The sequence below is a fragment of the Lissotriton helveticus genome, chromosome 1_1 (genome assembly GCF_964261635.1).
Source record: "Lissotriton helveticus chromosome 1_1, aLisHel1.1, whole genome shotgun sequence".
NCBI classification, from domain to species: domain Eukaryota; kingdom Metazoa; phylum Chordata; class Amphibia; order Caudata; family Salamandridae; genus Lissotriton; species Lissotriton helveticus.
In genome coordinates, this window is record NC_136057.1 from 903,185,113 (window position 1) to 903,203,721 (window position 18,609).

The 18,609-nt window shown below is 48.3% G+C and overlaps 1 protein-coding gene across 1 annotated transcript in view; it reads left to right on the forward strand.

The window, feature by feature from the left end:
* Positions 1–18,609, forward strand: part of NR2C1 (nuclear receptor subfamily 2 group C member 1) — a 424,839-nt gene that overhangs the window by 350,066 nt on the left and 56,164 nt on the right. The window contains exon 14 of the mRNA XM_078648543.1: positions 15,303–15,408. Within this exon, the coding sequence (XP_078504669.1) occupies positions 15,303–15,408 (106 nt within the window). The remainder of the gene's footprint in view (positions 1–15,302; positions 15,409–18,609) is intronic.

Consider the following 18,609-nt stretch of genomic DNA (forward strand, 5'->3'; position numbering starts at 1 on the left):
ACTTAAGCCCCTCCCCCCTCCCTCCGCGACTGGTGTGTATCACATGAATTGTCAAATCTAGAACATTTCTCTAGGCCCAGCTGCAATTCATACATTCCCAGGACTGCAGTGTGTGGGGTCTCTGTTAATAACAACTCTCCTTATTTAGTCTTCCTCTGTCTGTTGATCATTCAGCAACTGTACCAACATCTCCCATGCCGTCGCCGTTTCCAGCGCCTTTTCATTGTTCGAGCATCGTGCCTGTCGGAATCCAATGGCACTCACTACTGGCCCATTTGCTGATTTCTGCCTTCCATCTCCTGCCATTGGGCCCCTCCTTTGACTTCCAGTGCATTGTTATTTCCCTTTTCGCTAGCAGTAAGCCCATATCCACAAATTTACTGGTCACCTTCGTTTTGGACGTGTGAGGGAACCAATGTAGTAGGCATGTGCCTATATCGAAATCGAACCGTCGGTCATTAATAGCATTCAACAGGTCTCCCACTTCTTCCCAGTAACCCCCCAACTTCGGACATCCCCACAGCATGTGCTCCAGCTCCACCCCTCCTCTTGCACATCTAGGGCATGCTGCATCCTCTACGTGAAAGTATTTTTTAATCTTACCCGGTGTTAAGTATGCCCTGTGTAGTATGAAAAAGTGCACTAGCTGGAACCGTGCATTCCTAGTTCCCTTCCAGGCCCTGCGAAGGATTTGACCCCACGTGGTTCCTGGTATAGGCTTCCCGATGCCTGTCTCCCACTTTTGCCGTAATGTGTCCAATGGTTGTAGTCCCTCAGTTAGCATTCTGGAGTAAAGGCAGGTAACCGCTTTGAAGGTCCCTGCTGCCATCACTACATACTGGCATGCCATCGTTGTTTTGGGCTCCATTGAACCCTCTCTCCAATGTTTCCTGATAGCGGCCACCAGAGACGCATGTAGCAAAAAAACGCCGCCAGGGAGGTCCCATCTCTCCTGTAATACCTAATAGGGCAGCAATTCTCCCTCCTCGTATAAGTCACCCAGTACTTGTATCCCTGCCTGTTCCCACTCCAGCAGAGGTGTCCAGTCTCCTCCATATGGCAACGCCGTGAGCATCCCCAACGGGATTTCAGGAGCATAGGAGTGTAATACTCCAGCCTTACGTTGACTGCGGTTCCAACATAGTCTCAGCGTTTTCTCCTCCAATGAGAGATCCCTAAGGTTGAGTTTCTGCTGCAGGACTATGAATGACTGTATATGCTTTAGGATTCCCCTGCCTCTCAAGTGCTCCGGGCCTCTAAACTCCACTGCACTCGCTTGCGTCAAAACCTGGAGTTGTGCTGCTATATAATAGACTCCCGCTCTCACCCAAACTAATGCCCCCCGTGCAAATGCTGAGTATGATGTACTGAAAACCTGTCCTCTCCACCTGTGCTGCAGTGCCTGTCCTTCTGTTTTGGTGAGATGGGTTTCCTGTAGCAGCGCTATATGTACACCCCTCCTGACTAAATATGCATGAACTTTATGGTGCCTCGTCATGGTATGTAGACCCCTTACATTCCAAGTAATGCAACGCAATTCAGGTAACGTCCCCATTGCAACTGAGCAAAGTCCACCAGTCGCTCCGTCCATGTTCACACATCCCAGTGGCCCCTATATCCCAAGAACCCCAACAACCTCCTCCCCCCACCCTCCCAAGAACAGGACCTAAAGCAACAGTGCCCGCCCTCGTCTAAACCATACCAACAATTAACATACATCTAAGCCCCGCAGTAGTCACTGCAGGCATGCCTTATGGGCAATTGGGGGCGCTCAGTGCCAACAGGCGACCGCACAAACTCCTGAGCCCATCCCGCTTAGGTCCCCTATTAAATCACATAACCCTCTACCCCCGTGCTTATTTGCCCCTCCCAAGTAACGTGGAGCCCTCATCTCTGTCCAGGCCGTGCCTCAAGTCCATCTCCAAGGACCCTCCCCCCTCTGGTTATCAACCTCCCACATCCCGCAACCACTCCAGTCCCCCCAAAGTCGACATAGACCTCCAGCTCTCCAACAGCGACCTCCCAATGTACTTGCCACTACTCATCTAGGAGTCCATCCGCGGTCGCCGGCGTAACCTTTGGCCCCCGTAGGCTGTCCGTGTCTGATATTTCAGTATCAGATTGCGCCTTGTCTTTTTCTGAGTCCGTGCCCTCGTGGGAGTTGGTCAACTGGTCTCCCGACAAAGCTGATACCGCTTCCAGCGCCCCCCGTCGCTCCTCCACATTCTGTGACATCGATGGTTTCTGCAGCCCTCGTCGTCTGCGGCGCAGTCGCTGTGATTTGCGGGGCAGATGGTCCCTTGGAGGATCAGAAACCTGAGGACCCATTCGATCTGTCCCAGCCCTGTAAGTTTCCAGCCACGACCACGCTTCATCTGGAGTATCAAAAAACTGCATTTTGCCATCCAATATTATTCTTAGCTTGGCGGGGAACAACAGAGAGTACTGGATTCCTTCTGTTCCAAGTTCCTTCTTAACCGCAAGGAAGGACGCTCGGCGGCGCTGTATTTCCAAAGTATAATGCGGGAATAGTGTTACCTTGCCATTCCCAACTTGATACGGACCTTCGGTGCGTGCTTTCTGGAGCAAGAAATCTCTGTCCTTGTAGTGGAGAAGACGGGCCACCACAAGACGGGGGGGTCGACCCGGGACCGGCAGTCTCGCTGGTACCCTATGCGCAAGCTCCAATGTGTAGAAGGAGGACAGTCCTTCAGGAGCCACTACCGTCTGCAGCCAGTTCTCTAGATATCGCACCATATCCGTCCCTTCTTCTTTTTCAGGCAGGCCCACCACGCGGATGTTATTGCGTCGATTTCTGCTTTCGGCATCTTCAGCTCTCCGTTCCAGCGCCTGGATACGTTCCAGCGCATCTGTCACTCTGCCCTCCAACGCAGTCTGGACCGGCGCCATTTCCTGGATCTTTCCCTCCACTTGCTTTACTCTGTCCACTAGCTTTGAGTGGTCCACCCGCAAGAGGCCTAGCCCCGTCCCCACCTGCGCGATGTCCTGCTGTAGGGCGGTGCGAGAGTCCGCTATGGCTTCTAGAATGCGGTCAAACTGTTGTTGCATCCCAGGGTCTTGAGGCGTGTCCCGGGCTCCCTGCTCCGTCTGGGTAGAGGTCTCCGTGTCTGATGACTGATGTGCGCCATCTTTCTTTCCCTTGGATTTCACCATTATGGGGACTCCGAGTCTGCTTCCGGTGTTCCCAGGTTCTCCACCACGTCGCTACTACTGTCAGGAGCCCCAAGTGGCAATTAACAAGTCCTACAGCACCTCTCGTCCGGTAATTTTATGTTCCGCAGTTCGCACCGATCAGCCCTCAGTGTGCCTTCAGTGGGCATGGGTCGCAGTGAGGGATAATGTCCCAGCCCTACCTCTGCACCAGCAAGCCCAGAGCCTCCTATGTACAATTGTGTTCAATATTAACCACCGCAGCTCCGGGTCACCAGGTCCAGACGATCCCCGGCCCGTTGTTCACCTCATCAGTATTCCCATTCAGAGCTTGTGTCTCCCCCGGGCCCATTCTGGTATCTCGTACACTGTATTCCGTTAATTTATGCTGGCCAGTCCCACTGTGTGTGCCCTCTTCAGCAGAGCTCATTTGGGTGCTTTAAGTTCCCATAGCCACAATGAGCCCCTGCACTCCGGGGTTGCTCCCTTTGCTTGCCTGTCTCTTCCTCCTTGTGGTCGTGCTCCTTCACATCCCCATGCGTTATTTTGGATGCACCCGTGCTGCTAAACATATGCCTCGTTGTCTGTTGGCATCGCGGGCCCCAGGCCCATTCAGGACAGTGTCTATGGCTGATATGCCTTCCCTGCCGTATGTGCTTTTCCCTGCACCAACAGGCCACCTTCCCCCAGGGAGCTCCACCGCCTCTTCCCCGCCTCGAGGTTCCAGTGTGGGCCTCTCCTCACTCACTCGCTGTCGCACGTTCACTTTGCTCACCGCCGACGGTCCCGCTCCGTCCCGCGGCGTTCAGACACTTCTCGCCCTCTCAGTGGAACAGGTCCTCCGGGCCCAGACCTCCAGCCCCCGTCGCTTCCACCGCCAAAGTATTCCGGTCCGGGTCGCCTCCAAGCAGGGTGTCACAGCTCCCGGTAACTCCTCGCGCTGTCCCGCCTCGGATCGTTGATAGGACTCCAACGCTCTTGCCTCAGGCGCCTTCCTGCAGCGGCTCTCCCACTTCGCCAGTGCCGATTACCGCCCGCTGCAGACCTTTGTTTTCAGGGCTTCGGGTTCGGCACCATCTTGTTTCTTCTATCGGCCGACTTCCCCGCCCCGTTGAACGGTCAAAACTCCTGTTCTGCGCCTGGCCGGCCCATAGCTTCGTCCCAGTCCAGCTGCTAGCCGCTCCTGAAACACTCGGCGCTGCCGGGGGGGTGGTAGAGTTATTACGTTAAGCAGGATTCATTTGAGGATCGTGCGCGGAGCTCAGTGCTCACGCAGCCTGTCCCATCGGCTCCCAAGCCACGCCCCGCCAATTCTCGTAATAATACTCACCAGCTGGCACCCCACTACTCTCATGCACTCCGGGAGAGGGCACAGTTGGTGGTTCTACTGCTTCCAGAACATGTCAGTCGTTACTTTACTGTGGTGGTTCGTGAAGGGTGTGGATCTGCAAAACAGCCATATAGGTGGCTAGAACCATGGGCTTTTCAATCTCTTAAACTGTATTGCTTGCTTTGAACCCTTTGGTTTTCTGCGACTGTTCAGTTGGACTGTTTTTTTTTATAGCTTTTGTTGTTTAAGAGCAGGGGCTGAATAGGTCTTGGGGAGGTTCAGACTGGAGCATACTCTGTCCCATCTTAAACAGCTGGTTTCTCCTGTGTACATATTTTAAAGGTTCCACAGACAAGCTGACGTTTGTTTGTGGCTTCGGCCTCCAGATGCCACTGCTTTGTTATTCTTCTGGGCAATTCTACTTTTTTCCTTTATGCTGGAAGGTTCCTTGTGTCTCTGAGGTTTCTCTGCAGTGCTTGATGAACTTTATACTGGGCTTTCTTCTCCCATTTGCAACATCTAATACTTAATGTGGCCACATTCATTGTAAGGGAAGGGTTTCTTCTTGGGTTCGCTGCAGCTTTTCCTCAGGTCTTATTTCTAATGTTCTTGGTTCACTTTAAGTGGGAGTCCTTGCCCTACATTGTCTGCTTGCACTGGCATATGATACCATATCTCGACCTGTCCATCTGATTGCTTCTCTCTGAGATGTTCAGCTCTGACATTTTGATGATATATTCCATACTGTTAGTCGTGGTGTTCTTTGTGATGGCTTCATTTTGACCCTGTTTCAGAGTTTAGGGGACCTACAATCTCCCCGGGGCTTCTGTTGCCTGCGTTGTGCTGTGGCCTGTCTCGCTAGGCAATTTTGTTCACATTGTTGTTTGCCATCCTGCTGACTATGATGATTGAATATGCATTGCCTTTACTGACTGGTCCGTAATGTTTTTGTCGTTCCAGGGCTTTGTTTTTTTCTCTATTCAAGGTTTCAGTGACTCTACCAGAAGGACATTGCTGTATGCTTGGAATGCAGGGCAGTGTTTAGCTCTTTGTTCCGTGGAGTTTTGATATGTTTTTGGTTTAGTTCCCTTGCCTTTCAGTTGGTGCCTTAAGATTTAGGGCAGATTGGCTCCTCAGATTTTCTTCACCGGGTGACTTCTATTTTCTCCTTACGAGGGGGTGTGTTGGACCTACAAGGCTGCTTTGTCCCTGTTATGGACCAGGCACACGCCACTACTGGGGTGTGACGTAATGCTCAAGTTTGCAGTTTACTTTCTGTTCTTCCTTGCTCTTCATCTTTGTATGCTGTTACCTATCTCTCCAGAATGGGAGCAGGGTTTGGGCTCCATACAATTCTTGTGGTTTTACAGTGGCCAGAAGGATAGAGTTCTGTGTGGTTTCCTTTGTACCAGTTTGTATGTGGATAGCCATCCTAAGTGCTCTGACTCTCCCTAGGCCCTGTTCCCCATTGTATGGTGTTTTTGATCTTTTCTGCTGTTATTGAGGTTGCTGTCATTTTGGATGTAGTGTGTCCTACTTCACCATTTCGGCTGTTGTGTGGAAAATCCTCTTGGGGTGATCATTGGACACTGATGAATAATTGCTGTTTTTTACTATTATGGTAAAGCACCCTCCTGAGGTTCTTTGTATCTGTGGATGGTGCTAGACTTTTGGTACTTTTCTCTGTCCTGCTTTTTTTTTTCTATTTTGGGTTGAGAGTCGCTCGCTTGTGGTGTGGTAAATCAGTTGGTACTACTTCCTTGTGGGGAGGTTCCTTTTGTGTGCCATGATTTTTCTTTAAATGTTCTTAGCTGCATCACTTGGTTTATGCTCTGCCCTGCTTTGATACTTCTGTTTTTGGGATCTTATTGGTTTTTCAGGCACCTTCATTCACTTTTCAGGTTGTTCTTCCTGTATCATTGACTGCGTCTTGATGATTTTATAAACAGTCTGGTCATGAAACTTTCTTTCTGGTTTTTATTCATTGATTTATTTTTGCCCTTCCTATCCACAGACGCCCATCCTTTAATTCCACAGTTACAAGTATTGAATTAGAAGAAAGTTGCTTACCTACAGTAATGACATTTTTGGTGAATAATCTATCTAACTCGCCGACCCACCCATTGTGAGGAGGGTTAAAGTACTATCATCACAGGACAGAGTTTGGTTTTCCTCTGCATTGCTTCAACTCGTCAGACTTATATTCCCCTCATAGTGGGAGTTGCGGGGTGGCAGAGGAAAACAGGACAAGAGCTGATGTCACAGTGCCGGGTGGCACCATGTGTTTCTCTGTAGTGTCACATCTGTGAGGTTTCTCTGTCATCTGAGAGCCATGGCGCCACTTACCATCACAGGAGAGCTTTGCAAAGTTTCCTGGCACCTGGGAGAAATTCATGAGGGGAAGAATCTGCAGGTAGAGTATCTGCTAGGGAGATAGTTACTGAAGGCATGTGAATTTTTCTTTACAAGCATTGCACGATGAAAGCAGCCTCATACCCATGTGAAGACTCACGAATTACTTCTAAAAGACTGATACTATTAAAATGGTGGTTCTGGATTGTTGTCTCCTGCTTCAGATGGAAATTTGCTATAGAAATGTCTTCACAGTGATTTCCCTCTCCTGGTTGAGGTGTATAATTATTGTTGTATGTTTTCTCAATTTGTCAGTTCTGCACTGTACCTGCTTGCCCTCGTTTAAGGTTGCTCAGTGCTAACTGAGAATTCCAATACTTCTGCACAATACAAAAATAAAAGATGTCCTTGATACAAAGCTGAAAAAATGAAAACATTTGCTTCCAAGTGAGAGTCTACCTTTCATTACTGATTTAAGAAATGATCGTTGTGGGGGCGTGGGCAACACCATGGCCGACTAGCCGCATTTTCCGGAGCTCCTGCCGTCCGAAATAAATTCTGGTCTTTAACCTGTCTTTCAGCCACAGCCGAGATCTAAATTTGCTGGTCGCATATGTATGAACCCCAGGCCCGCAAAAGGAGCGCTTCGCATCGCGGAAACGAGGGGAAATACAAGGCCAGTACGACCTCTAAGAAGACAGGGCCTAACCACCAAGATGGCTGCCCGGTCCTAACTGGGACAGATTACAAACCTATGATGCCCGATCCGAGGAGCTGAGATGGCCCGGTGTTGAACTATGTTGTCTGCCGTCCCTACCTTTTGGGCGAATCCGAAACTGCACATCAACGGTGAGGTGGGGGGACGTGTGCTGAGCTCTCACACCCGGAGCGGCAGCCCCGCCTGAGTGAGTCGTGAGAGGGGCATCGCCGATCGCAGACCGAGGTGAGGCCTCCTCTCTCCTTCTCCCCCTGGTCCGCCACAGTGAGGAGGACGGCGCGGGGATCCTGTTCGAGACGGAGGCCGCCACTAAATAAGTCTCTGGGTGCCAGAGCTACACGCACTCTGCCCCCGGCCAGATCACCGGGGTGCCAGATAAGAGGAGCAGCGAGCGGCTGTGAGTGGACTGCGTGAGACCCGGAGATCGCCGCCAGGGTTCCTGTGGCCGCCCCCCCCCCCCCTCCCCACTGTGGTGAGGGGGAATGGGATTGCTCGTCTGGGGTCATCTGGGCGTGGGACCCTCCCTGCCCCCCCCCCCCTTCTTGTGACCCACTGAGCCAGGGGACACCCGATCGCGGAGCTGGGGGTGCGAGCGGGAGAGAGAGAGAGACTCGTGCCGCAACAGTGACCACCGCTGAACCATGCAGAGGGGTCGTACGGGAGCGACCGCGCGGTGGTGACGGTGGCCCGAGCGCAGGGGTCAGAGCTGTGATTCATGGGGCAAAGACTGAGGTGACCAGAGGTTTGTGGCCCCAAGGGTAGCGCCCCCACCTTTACTGTGTCAGAGAAGCCCAAGGGCAGCAACGGACAATGATAGCTGGCCAGAAGTCTACTACGCCTGCTCTGCCATTCTCCCCACGTTGGCCAGACACACCCCCTTCGGCAACAGAACCACACACACTTGCTTCTTTCTGGCTGTTCCTTTCGTACCCCTAAAAGACTGCTGTGGGGCCTCGCTTTGCCACACAACCGAACGGCAGGTGCATTGTTGGCCCTGGAGGAAATTGGACCCCTGCTGCTGAGGGACCTGACGTGACGGTACAGAGTCAACATCCATTGAACACGGCTACAGGGGTGGCCTGGCGGCAACCCCCCCCCCCCCCCCCCCCCCCCACCTTTTTGAGGACAACGACATTGCTGCCTCCAGGATTGCACTCCAGGTGGACGTAGGTACGTGGTGTGGACGGGAAGCCCACTTTGAATGTTAATTCACCCGCTGAGGGGGCCCTTTGGTGCTGTGGCCCGGGGAGGCGTCATCGACTGGTGGGTCCTGCATGTGCTCACTGCACTAGGAGAGGGCGCCATGCTTGTCTCCTGAGTGCTACTTTCAGCGATATTTCCTGGGACACGGGTCTGTGACTTTCCCCATTGGCGCTTTTAATCTCGGCGAGTCGCTGGCAGAAACACTTCCGCCTAGACTAGAAAATGGCTTAAGACAAGGAAGCCATGATGCACCGCCAGGGGAAAATGGACAAATACACTAAGGTACTCCCTGCACACACAGAACCAGAGGGAGACACCGCAAGTGCACCAGACAACGCAGCTCTCCTTCAGGCGATTCACGCTTCAAGAGAAGCCGTTGAAGGCAAAATGGCAGAGACAAGTGAGGAGGTGACCCTTCTCTGACAAGATGTACGAAATATAGCGGATCACGCTACTCACACGGAGGCCCGTATATCTGAGGTAGAAGACGCAACACGTACCTCCAGGGCTAATGTCAAGGAACTACAGGCTACTGGGAGGGAACTCGTGTGGAAGGTTGACGACACGGAGAACAGGGCACGCAGAAACTACCTCCGTTTTATCGGAATACCTGAAGGACAGGAGAATGGGGATCCCTTCACGTTCTTGATGACATGGTTGCACGATCCCTCCCGGGAGCTAAGTTCTCAACTTGCTTTCTCATTGAGCAGGCACATAGGATGCCGGCTGCGAGACCCCACCTGGAGCTCCCGCCCCCGTCCATTAATTACCCGATTCCTAAACTATCGGGACTGAGATGCAATTCTAAGGGAAGTGCGGAAAATGGGTGAACTTAAGCTGGCCAATACCATAGTCATGATCTTCCCTGACTATTCAAGGGAGGTACAAAAGATGCGGAGGTCCTTTGACTCCGTAAAAGTGAAACTCAGGGCCCTACGCATTCAATATATGCTTATATTCCCAGCCAAGCTCAAGGTGATCTTCCAAGTTTCGACTCAGTTCTTCCAAACACCGTAGGATGCCTGGGCATGGATTGAGGAACGCCCGAGACTTGGACCGGAGGCTAGTGCCACTGCACTGCGCTCGGAAGCTCAAAAACCGAGATGGGTGCCTAGACCACAGAGGTTGAAACCGATAAAGCGTCTCACCGCAAGGAACTCGATGCCTGGGGACAATGCAGCCAGGGACACCATATTGACGAAGAATAGCATCCCAGGAGGAGGAACTGGGGTGGGGGGGGGGGTGCACGGGCTGCCACTGGAGGCTCAACTCATGGAGATAGCACTCATGCTGGCCAGGACTCCCTGGAGGATACAGATGGTGACCACCCCCTACTCAAAGCCATACAACAGGCAGAGGGATCAGAGATGACGGGCCCGACAGGGGCTCCAGACCATCAACTACAACAACACGAAAGTGGCAAAGAAACATAAATCATGGGTGTGATGGAAGAACCAACCGGCGATACAGAAACAGTACGGAGGCCACCCCTCCCAGACTTGTGAACCATCTTTCCGGACCAGAGACATATCCTTCGTAGTTTTGGTTGTTTTTTGGAGATAAGGGGGCGGGGAAGGGAGGTGGCGACAGACACCTCAATGGACACCTATGCTTGTTATAGTGGAGATTTTAGGGTTGAGCATATGGCACGTGAGGATGTGGGGTGGGGGGATTAAAGAGGGGAGGGGAGTTTGGGGGTTTTCGAGTTAGTTTTTTGGGGTTTCTTGAGGAACAGTGAGGGGCGTTTTCAGCATGGACACTTGCCATCTACAATTCCCCCATGGCAATACAAAATAACGACATATACTCAGTCCTCTCCTGGAACGTAAACGGGTTGGGGGACCAAGTAAAGAGAGTCTTAGTCTTGGAGTACGTTAAAAGGTTGAAACACGAAATCATATTCTTGCAGCAAACACATTTGAAAGGCACACAGTCTAGGTTCCTGGGTAGAGGAGCTTACAAGACATTGGCACGTGCAGGTTTTTCCTCTGGGGCAAGGGGGTCGCCATTTTAGTAAAGAAAGCCCAGCCCTATAGACTTGAATGCACAAGGACGGACCCAAATGGGACCTATGTGGCAGTAAAAGGCGTATGGAATAGGAGGGCCATTGCTCTCATAATTGTATATGCTCCCCCAAGACTACAAAAGTAGACGCTGGATAAACTGGCAGGCATTATCTTGGAGGCAGACTCCAGTACCCACCTTGTAGGAGAAGACTTTAATGATGTGATGGACCCTAGGTTCGATCGTACTACGGTCCCTCCTGCAGGGTCTAGCGAAACACAACTTAAGAGATTTACTGACACCCTAGCGCTAATGGACTTATGACGGAGGAATCACCCAGGCACTAGGGCGTATTCCTTCTATTCTGGAGCCCATTAAACTTTTTCGAGAATAGAGTACATTCTGGCCCCAGCGGGAGAAGTGCAGGAGATCCAGAAGGCGGAATATTTAGTGAGAGGCCTCTCAGACCACTCTCCCCTCTGGCTTACAGTGGGGAGAAATAGGAAACGTTTGGGCAATGAATGGAGGCTCAATGCCTGGGAATTTAAGCATCACAAGGTAGCTCAAGAAATTCGAGTGGATACGGATCTCTACTTTAAGGAAAATGTAGGTTCCGTGGAGTCGTCTATAACACTCTCGGAGGCCTACAAGATGGTCTTATGAGATAGGGCCCAAAATATAATAGCCCATAAAAAGGGTCAGGCCATGAATGATATTGCAGAAATTGAAACTAGGCTCCTTCAGTTAGAAACGCAGGCCCTCACAAGCAAAGATCCCCTACTGCTATGGAAAATGAGGACTCTTCGCCAGAAATACTTGGCTAATGCCAGGGACAATGCGAAACAGGCGATACAGGCCATGCATCAGCGCCTCTACGCTGTTGGACAAAAGGCGGGTAGGTTGCTGGCATGGCTCCGCAGGAAAGAATTGGACAGGAGATTGGTCACCTAGATAGATACAGATGATGCCCAGAGACATGTGACCTCCATTGAGATAGCCAATGCCTTTGCTCATTATTATGAGGCCTTCTATGCCAAGCGTCCCCTTGATTGAAAGATATTTGGAGACAATAGAGGTTACAAGACTAGGCATAGAGGACGCTCATGTATTGGAAGAAGAGATAACACTTGAGGAAGTAGGAGCCGCTACCAGCTACCTGAAATCTGGGAAAGACCCGGGTCTCAACGGACTACCACCAGAACTCTTCAAACAAAATGCTGCATTATTGGGCCCTCATCTGTTGAAACTATGCCTAAAGGCCCGAACTCCGAACTGTGGGCAGCCTACAGAAAGATCTCTGCACTGCCACAATAGTGGTTATACATAAGAAAGATAGACCGCCACAGAAGTGCAGCTAATATTGCCCCATCTCGCTCCTAAATATAGAGACGAAGATACTGGCACGCATTCTTACTGGCAGGCTCACAACAGTCATATGTAGTCTCATTCACTGTGACCAATCTGGCTTTATGCCAAAGAGGTCCACAAGATTAAACCTGCGCAGAGTCCACAATTGGCTTGAGGTAGCTAGTAATAGTGCAGACCCACATTCAATATTATCACTTGATGCTGAAAAAGCATTTGACACTGTTCACTGGTCTTTATCTATTGGCTACATTGGAGAGGCTCGGCTTTTGTCCTAAATGTAGGCAATGGATAACTTTTATACGAGAAACCAATGGCCAGGGTACGGGTAAATGGAGCGATCTCTGGGGAATTTTCATTAGAGCGTGGGACACAACAGGGATGTCCTCTGTCCCTCCTCCTTTTTGCTCTTGTACTGGAGCCCCTTGCGTGCGTTATTGGAGCACATCCAGATATGACTGGGTTTCGGCGGAATAAAACTGAGACTATGGATGAACAAATATCTTTCTACGCAGATGACATTCTTCTCTATGTCACGAACCCTTGAGACGAATCTGTGAGTTGTTTGCCTGTGGATTGTTGATGCCGCTTTTTTGAGCCAGTGCGACTCCATTATAAGGAGTTGTAGGAGCGTAATTTCGCCGCCCTGCTTCCCTGTGCCATTTAACGCATTTCACACGTGTAATCTCCCCATCTATTTGGACAAGTGGACCCTGCACGCCAGTGAGTGCCCGAGAGGGCCCCGGGCATCATTCTGAGAGGATTTCTTCCCTTGGTGCCCTCCCATGGTGGGAGTGGCGTGTTTATTGATAGGTTTTCTGCAAGTACCCCTGTCCTGATGAAGCCATAGTCTACTGGCGGAAACGCGACCGCGACTGCGTCGACACTTCTGTGTTGAAGGAGTCCCTCTACCTTTATTTGTACTTGTTTTAACTCCTGGCACTTTATTTAGGTAGTTTTGTGAGAGAATTCTTTTCTCAGGCGCCATTTAGGACTTCCTTTCAGATCTATATCACTCATAAGTGGGAGTGGATATATATTATTTTGAGAAAGGTTTCTATTACCTCGCTTAGGGTACGCCGTTGTTTATATAATGTTTGTGTATTGTATATGTTGTATATAATTATTGTATATATGTATAATTTGTGATTTGTGTTTCCGTGGATTAATTCTGTGCGCCACTTGTTCTTGTGATACGTTTATATGTCCATATACATTTTGTTTAATTAGTTGTGGTTACATTAAGTTGTATAGAACAAGATCATTTAAATGTTTCTTGATTCCAAACATTAAATGTGAAATGTATCCCTTTATACCGTTTTTTTCTACTTTCTCATCTTTTTGATGACCCCTGCTCCGGTATGGGAGGGTGATGTGGGCAGAACCCCTTCATTATAATCTAACACGAACCCTGGGACAACACTCCCACGAATACTGGACAGTTTCGAATGCTGTGGTAGATATACCGGGTATAACATTAATTGGGAGAAATCCTGTCTCTATTGAGCGAATCGGAGATGGGGACCACTCGAATGTGTGAGCCAGCTCTAGGTGGAAGAACATGGGATGCGATATCTGGGCATTTACTTATCCACTGACCAACAAGACGCCCTGAATCGTAATCTCCATAGAGTCCTTAAAGAATTCAAAATAGAAATTGAGAGGTGGAGAAAGTTGCCTCTGACACTGCTAGGTAGGGCCGCACTGTATAAAATGGTAGTATTGCCCAAATTCCTTTACATCCTCCAGAACACATATTACCCAATCCCTGAGGACGTTTTTGTAAAGAGAGACAATGCTCTGCTTACCTTCCCCTGGGATGGAAGGCCCCCCAGGGTGGCCTGAGCCACTCTACAACGCAATCAGTAGAATGGTGAAATATTGCTACCAGATATTAGGGCCTACTTTTGGGCCTCTCACCTGATAGTGATTAACAAATGGGAACACATGCCTGGGACCCTCCCTACTTATGCATTGGAGTGCATGCAATTTGAAAAACATTCACACAACCACTACCTTTATGGAGGGAAGGGGGTTGCGAAATTAGAAGTAGCTACGCAGATGGAGATCGCAGCCTGGAAAAAAGCAGAAAGACAAATTAAATGGACTAATATCGTCACTAGAGAAACCCCTCTTTGGGTGGGAGGGAGACTAAAAAAATTCACGAAATTGACTGGGTTTAAAAAGTGGGATCTGCTGGGTATTTCCCAAATCAGACATACTAGACCACAACGAACCTGCTACCTTTCCCGTCCTCCAGAAGGAGTACGATCTACACCAGACACAACACTATAAATACCTGCGGTTGGTCCATGCGTGGGAGGCGCAACGTATAGATATGGAGAAGCTCCTGGAATATGCCCTGTTGGAGGGTAGACTCCTCATGGGTGAAATTGCAGAAAAAGCTGTTTCCTGGACGTACCAGACCATAATAAATAATCAGCCAGACACGCTTCTGAAACTTAGGGCTAAATGGGAAACTGAGCTGGGGGCCATTGAGGATGTAGACTGGGAGACTGCGCTTATGCTAACTAATCTTGACCTGGTGGTTTCCAAGAGAGATTTGGCACCTAAGTGGGGGTTGAAGCAGGGACCCGCGTTGGAATAATAAAATAGGGGGATGGATCTGTATATGACAGGAGAAAAGACCACCTATGTGGCCAGGGGATGCCCAAAAAAGTTCCAGAAAATATGGAGTCCGTGGATACAATACTATGGCCTGGAGATGGAAGTTTCGCAGTCACCCAACCGTGGAATAGAAGGATGTCGGGGGTGGGGGAGGTGGGAACAGAGACATGGGGGATTTGAGAAGTATAAAACTGACTTACGTATCACTGCTGCAATTATCAATGCCTGTACATGAAAATGTCACTAAGAATTTGCTTCCATTACCTGCAAATGTTAATTGTATTAGTGTTGAATTACAGAAAATGTTAATAAAGAAATATATGTATTTAAAAAAATGATCGATGTGGCATTTAAAAGTTCTAGTGTTCAAACTCAATGATGTAGGCAAGATGGCCTAAGAAAAACATGGCCTATGGAAATGTCTGTAGTAAAGTAGAGCAAGCGTTTCTTACTTTTTATCACAATGTTGCTGTTGGAATTAAGCCCTTAGATGATGGTGTATGATTTACATTAACATCAATATTCTTTCAGATCACCCTGGCTTGGAAAATGTGCCACAGATTGAGAAGTTTCAGGAAAAGGCATACATGGAATTTCAGGATTATGTGACAAAAACATACCCAGAGGATACATACAGGTGCAAAAGTTTGTTCTTTATCTTCAGATGAGTTTCTGTAATCATATATGTTACACTTCTAAGCCTTGCATAGAAATAAGATTGTCACATTGATCATTGATATGACACATTGTATCTATGGTAGTCTGTATGTGCTTTCAGTTATTAGACAACAAGTGCAAATGTTTGATTTTATAAATTGAATTATATTAATTCCTGTGCTGTTTTTTCCAATGTACAATGTTGTGATGTGTAAAATTGTTCTCATCCAGACAACAGCCATTTGTGCATGCCCTACACCTCTTGTGGAATTAAAAAGTCTTGTGAGTTATTCAGACGCCACATGCATTGGCCTTGTAACTCTTTGTATCAACCTTCTTTATGTGGAATGAGTGTACACTGTACTGATTTTGCTGTGCGTCTTTTTGCTCAAATGTCAATGATTTACTTTCCCATGAATTTTGGTCACAGAACTGGTCTTCTGTCCGGAATCAGACTGCCAGTAAAATTCATGTTGCCTTAATTCTTTTTCACAGAATCACTATTATTATTCATATATACTGGGCTAACTTTGCCAATGGAGTGGATCCTGGATCCTGAAAATTCTTATTCACCCTTTGTAAAAATAGAATTACTTTATTTCTGCTATGGCATGTAGTTTGAGTTGAGAGCCTGTGTTCATCCTGTTTCTACCTCCCTCAGATGGAGCTTGGACTGCACGGACCAAGCAATTCCTGAATCAAATGCTGAAGGGGTACTTGGCCCAGTTGCTCAGAATCCCTATTAGATCAAGTATTGGGACACCAGGAGTAAATGGGCCCTCGTGGTTGGGCCCAGTGGCTCCTGTTTGCCCCGTGGTCCTCTGAATGAGGTTCTGGCAATCAGTGGCAGCAGTGGGATACTTAATGTTTAGGTGCATGGATACATCAGTGACATTGGCCATTTCTAATTTAATCAAGTAGTTCAATAAGTGAAGTGTTTTACGCACAATTGAGACTCACATAGACAGTGGAAAGCACAGAATTGGGAATATACCTCAGCACCATGTCCATAGATCAGATGCAAAATGTATGTACAGGCAGCGGGTGGAGGATTTCCAGCAGTCTAGACCGAGTTCCTTGCTAATTTCATTACGTACCAGTTTAAAACAATTGGTGAAAGGGATAAGGCTGTAGTTATCTCTGGGCATAGAACCAACCTAAGAAGAGAGTGCTGTGGATTCAGGCTCTAGGATACCCTTAGGGCAAACCTATCCCAGACACAGGCAGGGTGTGTCCCCTAATGCATTTTCCAGAGTTTCATCAAAACTCTCACCATCTTGAGTTTCTAGAATACCTTGGATGTATGCAACAGCTCTAATTTGTAGGGTACCACTGTCACCAATTGCAGGATTAAATCCCCTGGGCGGGTTGAGTCTAGCTTTGCAGTTGGTGTTTCAGAAAGCCCAGACTGAAAAAAAAATTAGAAATCCTGAGCGTTTGAGAGGGAGAAGCTAAGACTTGCTCAGTGGGAACAAGAGGAGAGTAGGCGGGAGAGACCGGAGGAAAGGGCCCAGGAGGAGAAATTGCAAGACAGGGAGGAGAAACAGAGGGTAAAGAAAAGAAAGATCTGAAAAGTAAAGGGGATAATCCTCGAAATAGATAAACGTGGAATGGCAGCAATGACACCTCCATCTGGGATACGTACTTCTACATCCAGTTCAAGCAAGGTTGTGGCAAAGGTTTCAAAATATGTGTATTTGGAAGGGTGGGACATTTTGGAATGGTTTGTGAGCTTTGAGGTCACCTGTAATGCATAGGTAAGGCAGCTGCCTTCATGGGGCCCATTCTTCCACGAAAAAGGGTATGATCCAATAAGGCCAATCTATGCTGAGGGATCTATGCAATGTAACACAAAATTAATAACCCCATGTGGCCATCAAACAACATCCACGTTCTTAACACCAAATCCACTTGAATCCAGGATGTTTGAGAGTAAATCTCAAATTGTATTTCTTTGTACTCCTAATCATCAAATTGTTTCATTTTATCTTGATATCTTCATCTGCAGCACATTTAATATTACCAATACATATGACAATAAATCCAAATGACAAGAGGTATAAAGACTTAGACATACATACAGAAACAGAAACGTTTTTTTTAGTGTGATAAATCATACAAACTAAAGACAACTCATTTAACATGGTCCAAAATCTCATAAAGTTTGTGAGAATGTATAGTGTCCAAAGGTTTTTGTCAACTCACTACACCTGTTGTGCTCCCCTTCTGGGGATGAAAGTACATCTTTCGGGTTCCATCTCTTCTAAATGACCAAATATTTATTTTTCAGTCTCTTTTTTTCACTGATAAATATCCACAAGTGATTTACTTTAATTGTGTTTGTTGAAGGGTCTCAAATGTCTTCCCAAGAATATATGCTAACGCGTTTCGACCTCTGTTTGACCGGGGATACATGCGCTTTTATGGCGAGGTCATCATCAGGGCGTAATATTCAATCACGGTTCATACGAAAAATTTGCATTGGAGGTGCGGATTGTTTCCATGTGGTCTTTTTCTTTAATAAAGGTCTTTTTAAGTATTGTAGACAAAGTGCCAAACTAGCAGATTTATTTTTGGCCGTGGAACCGACCGGTGCAGATTCCACCAGTTCCTTGTTGCCGCAACCGGCATGCACAATTCAATCGTCAACATCTAATGGGGCGCATGGTATTGATAGGGACAGCCGTAATTGTTCAAATGCCTGTGGCAGACCAGAAGGTCTATGAGCAAATGTAAGGAGCTCTGATTAGGCGATTTAGGCTAAAGCCAGCTCAGTACTCTCTGGGATTCCTGGACTGCAAGAGGGTGGATGGTGGTTTGCTTGAGACTTGGATTCATGATGTATTGTGTAATTGGAATGAATGGTTAAGAGGGTTGGAACCCAAGGACTTTCAGTTCCTTAACCAGTGACCGAGCTACTCGGAGAGGAGTGCTGTACCCCATTTATTCAATACCTGTCTGACTTGACAGAGGGATCCAGAGAAACTTGCAGTGTTGGCTGACAAGTGGTTAGCTAACAGGGTTTCCAAAGGGTTAGAGCAGCACCTGCTCTAGGTAAGATCTAGTATTGTGGGTAGTCCGCTGTTCGCTACCTGGAACAATTTTCTGTACTTGATGGTGCTCAAGTGTGATTTTGCTCTAATAGAAATACTGAATCCTCTTTAATTGTGGTTTCTGATGA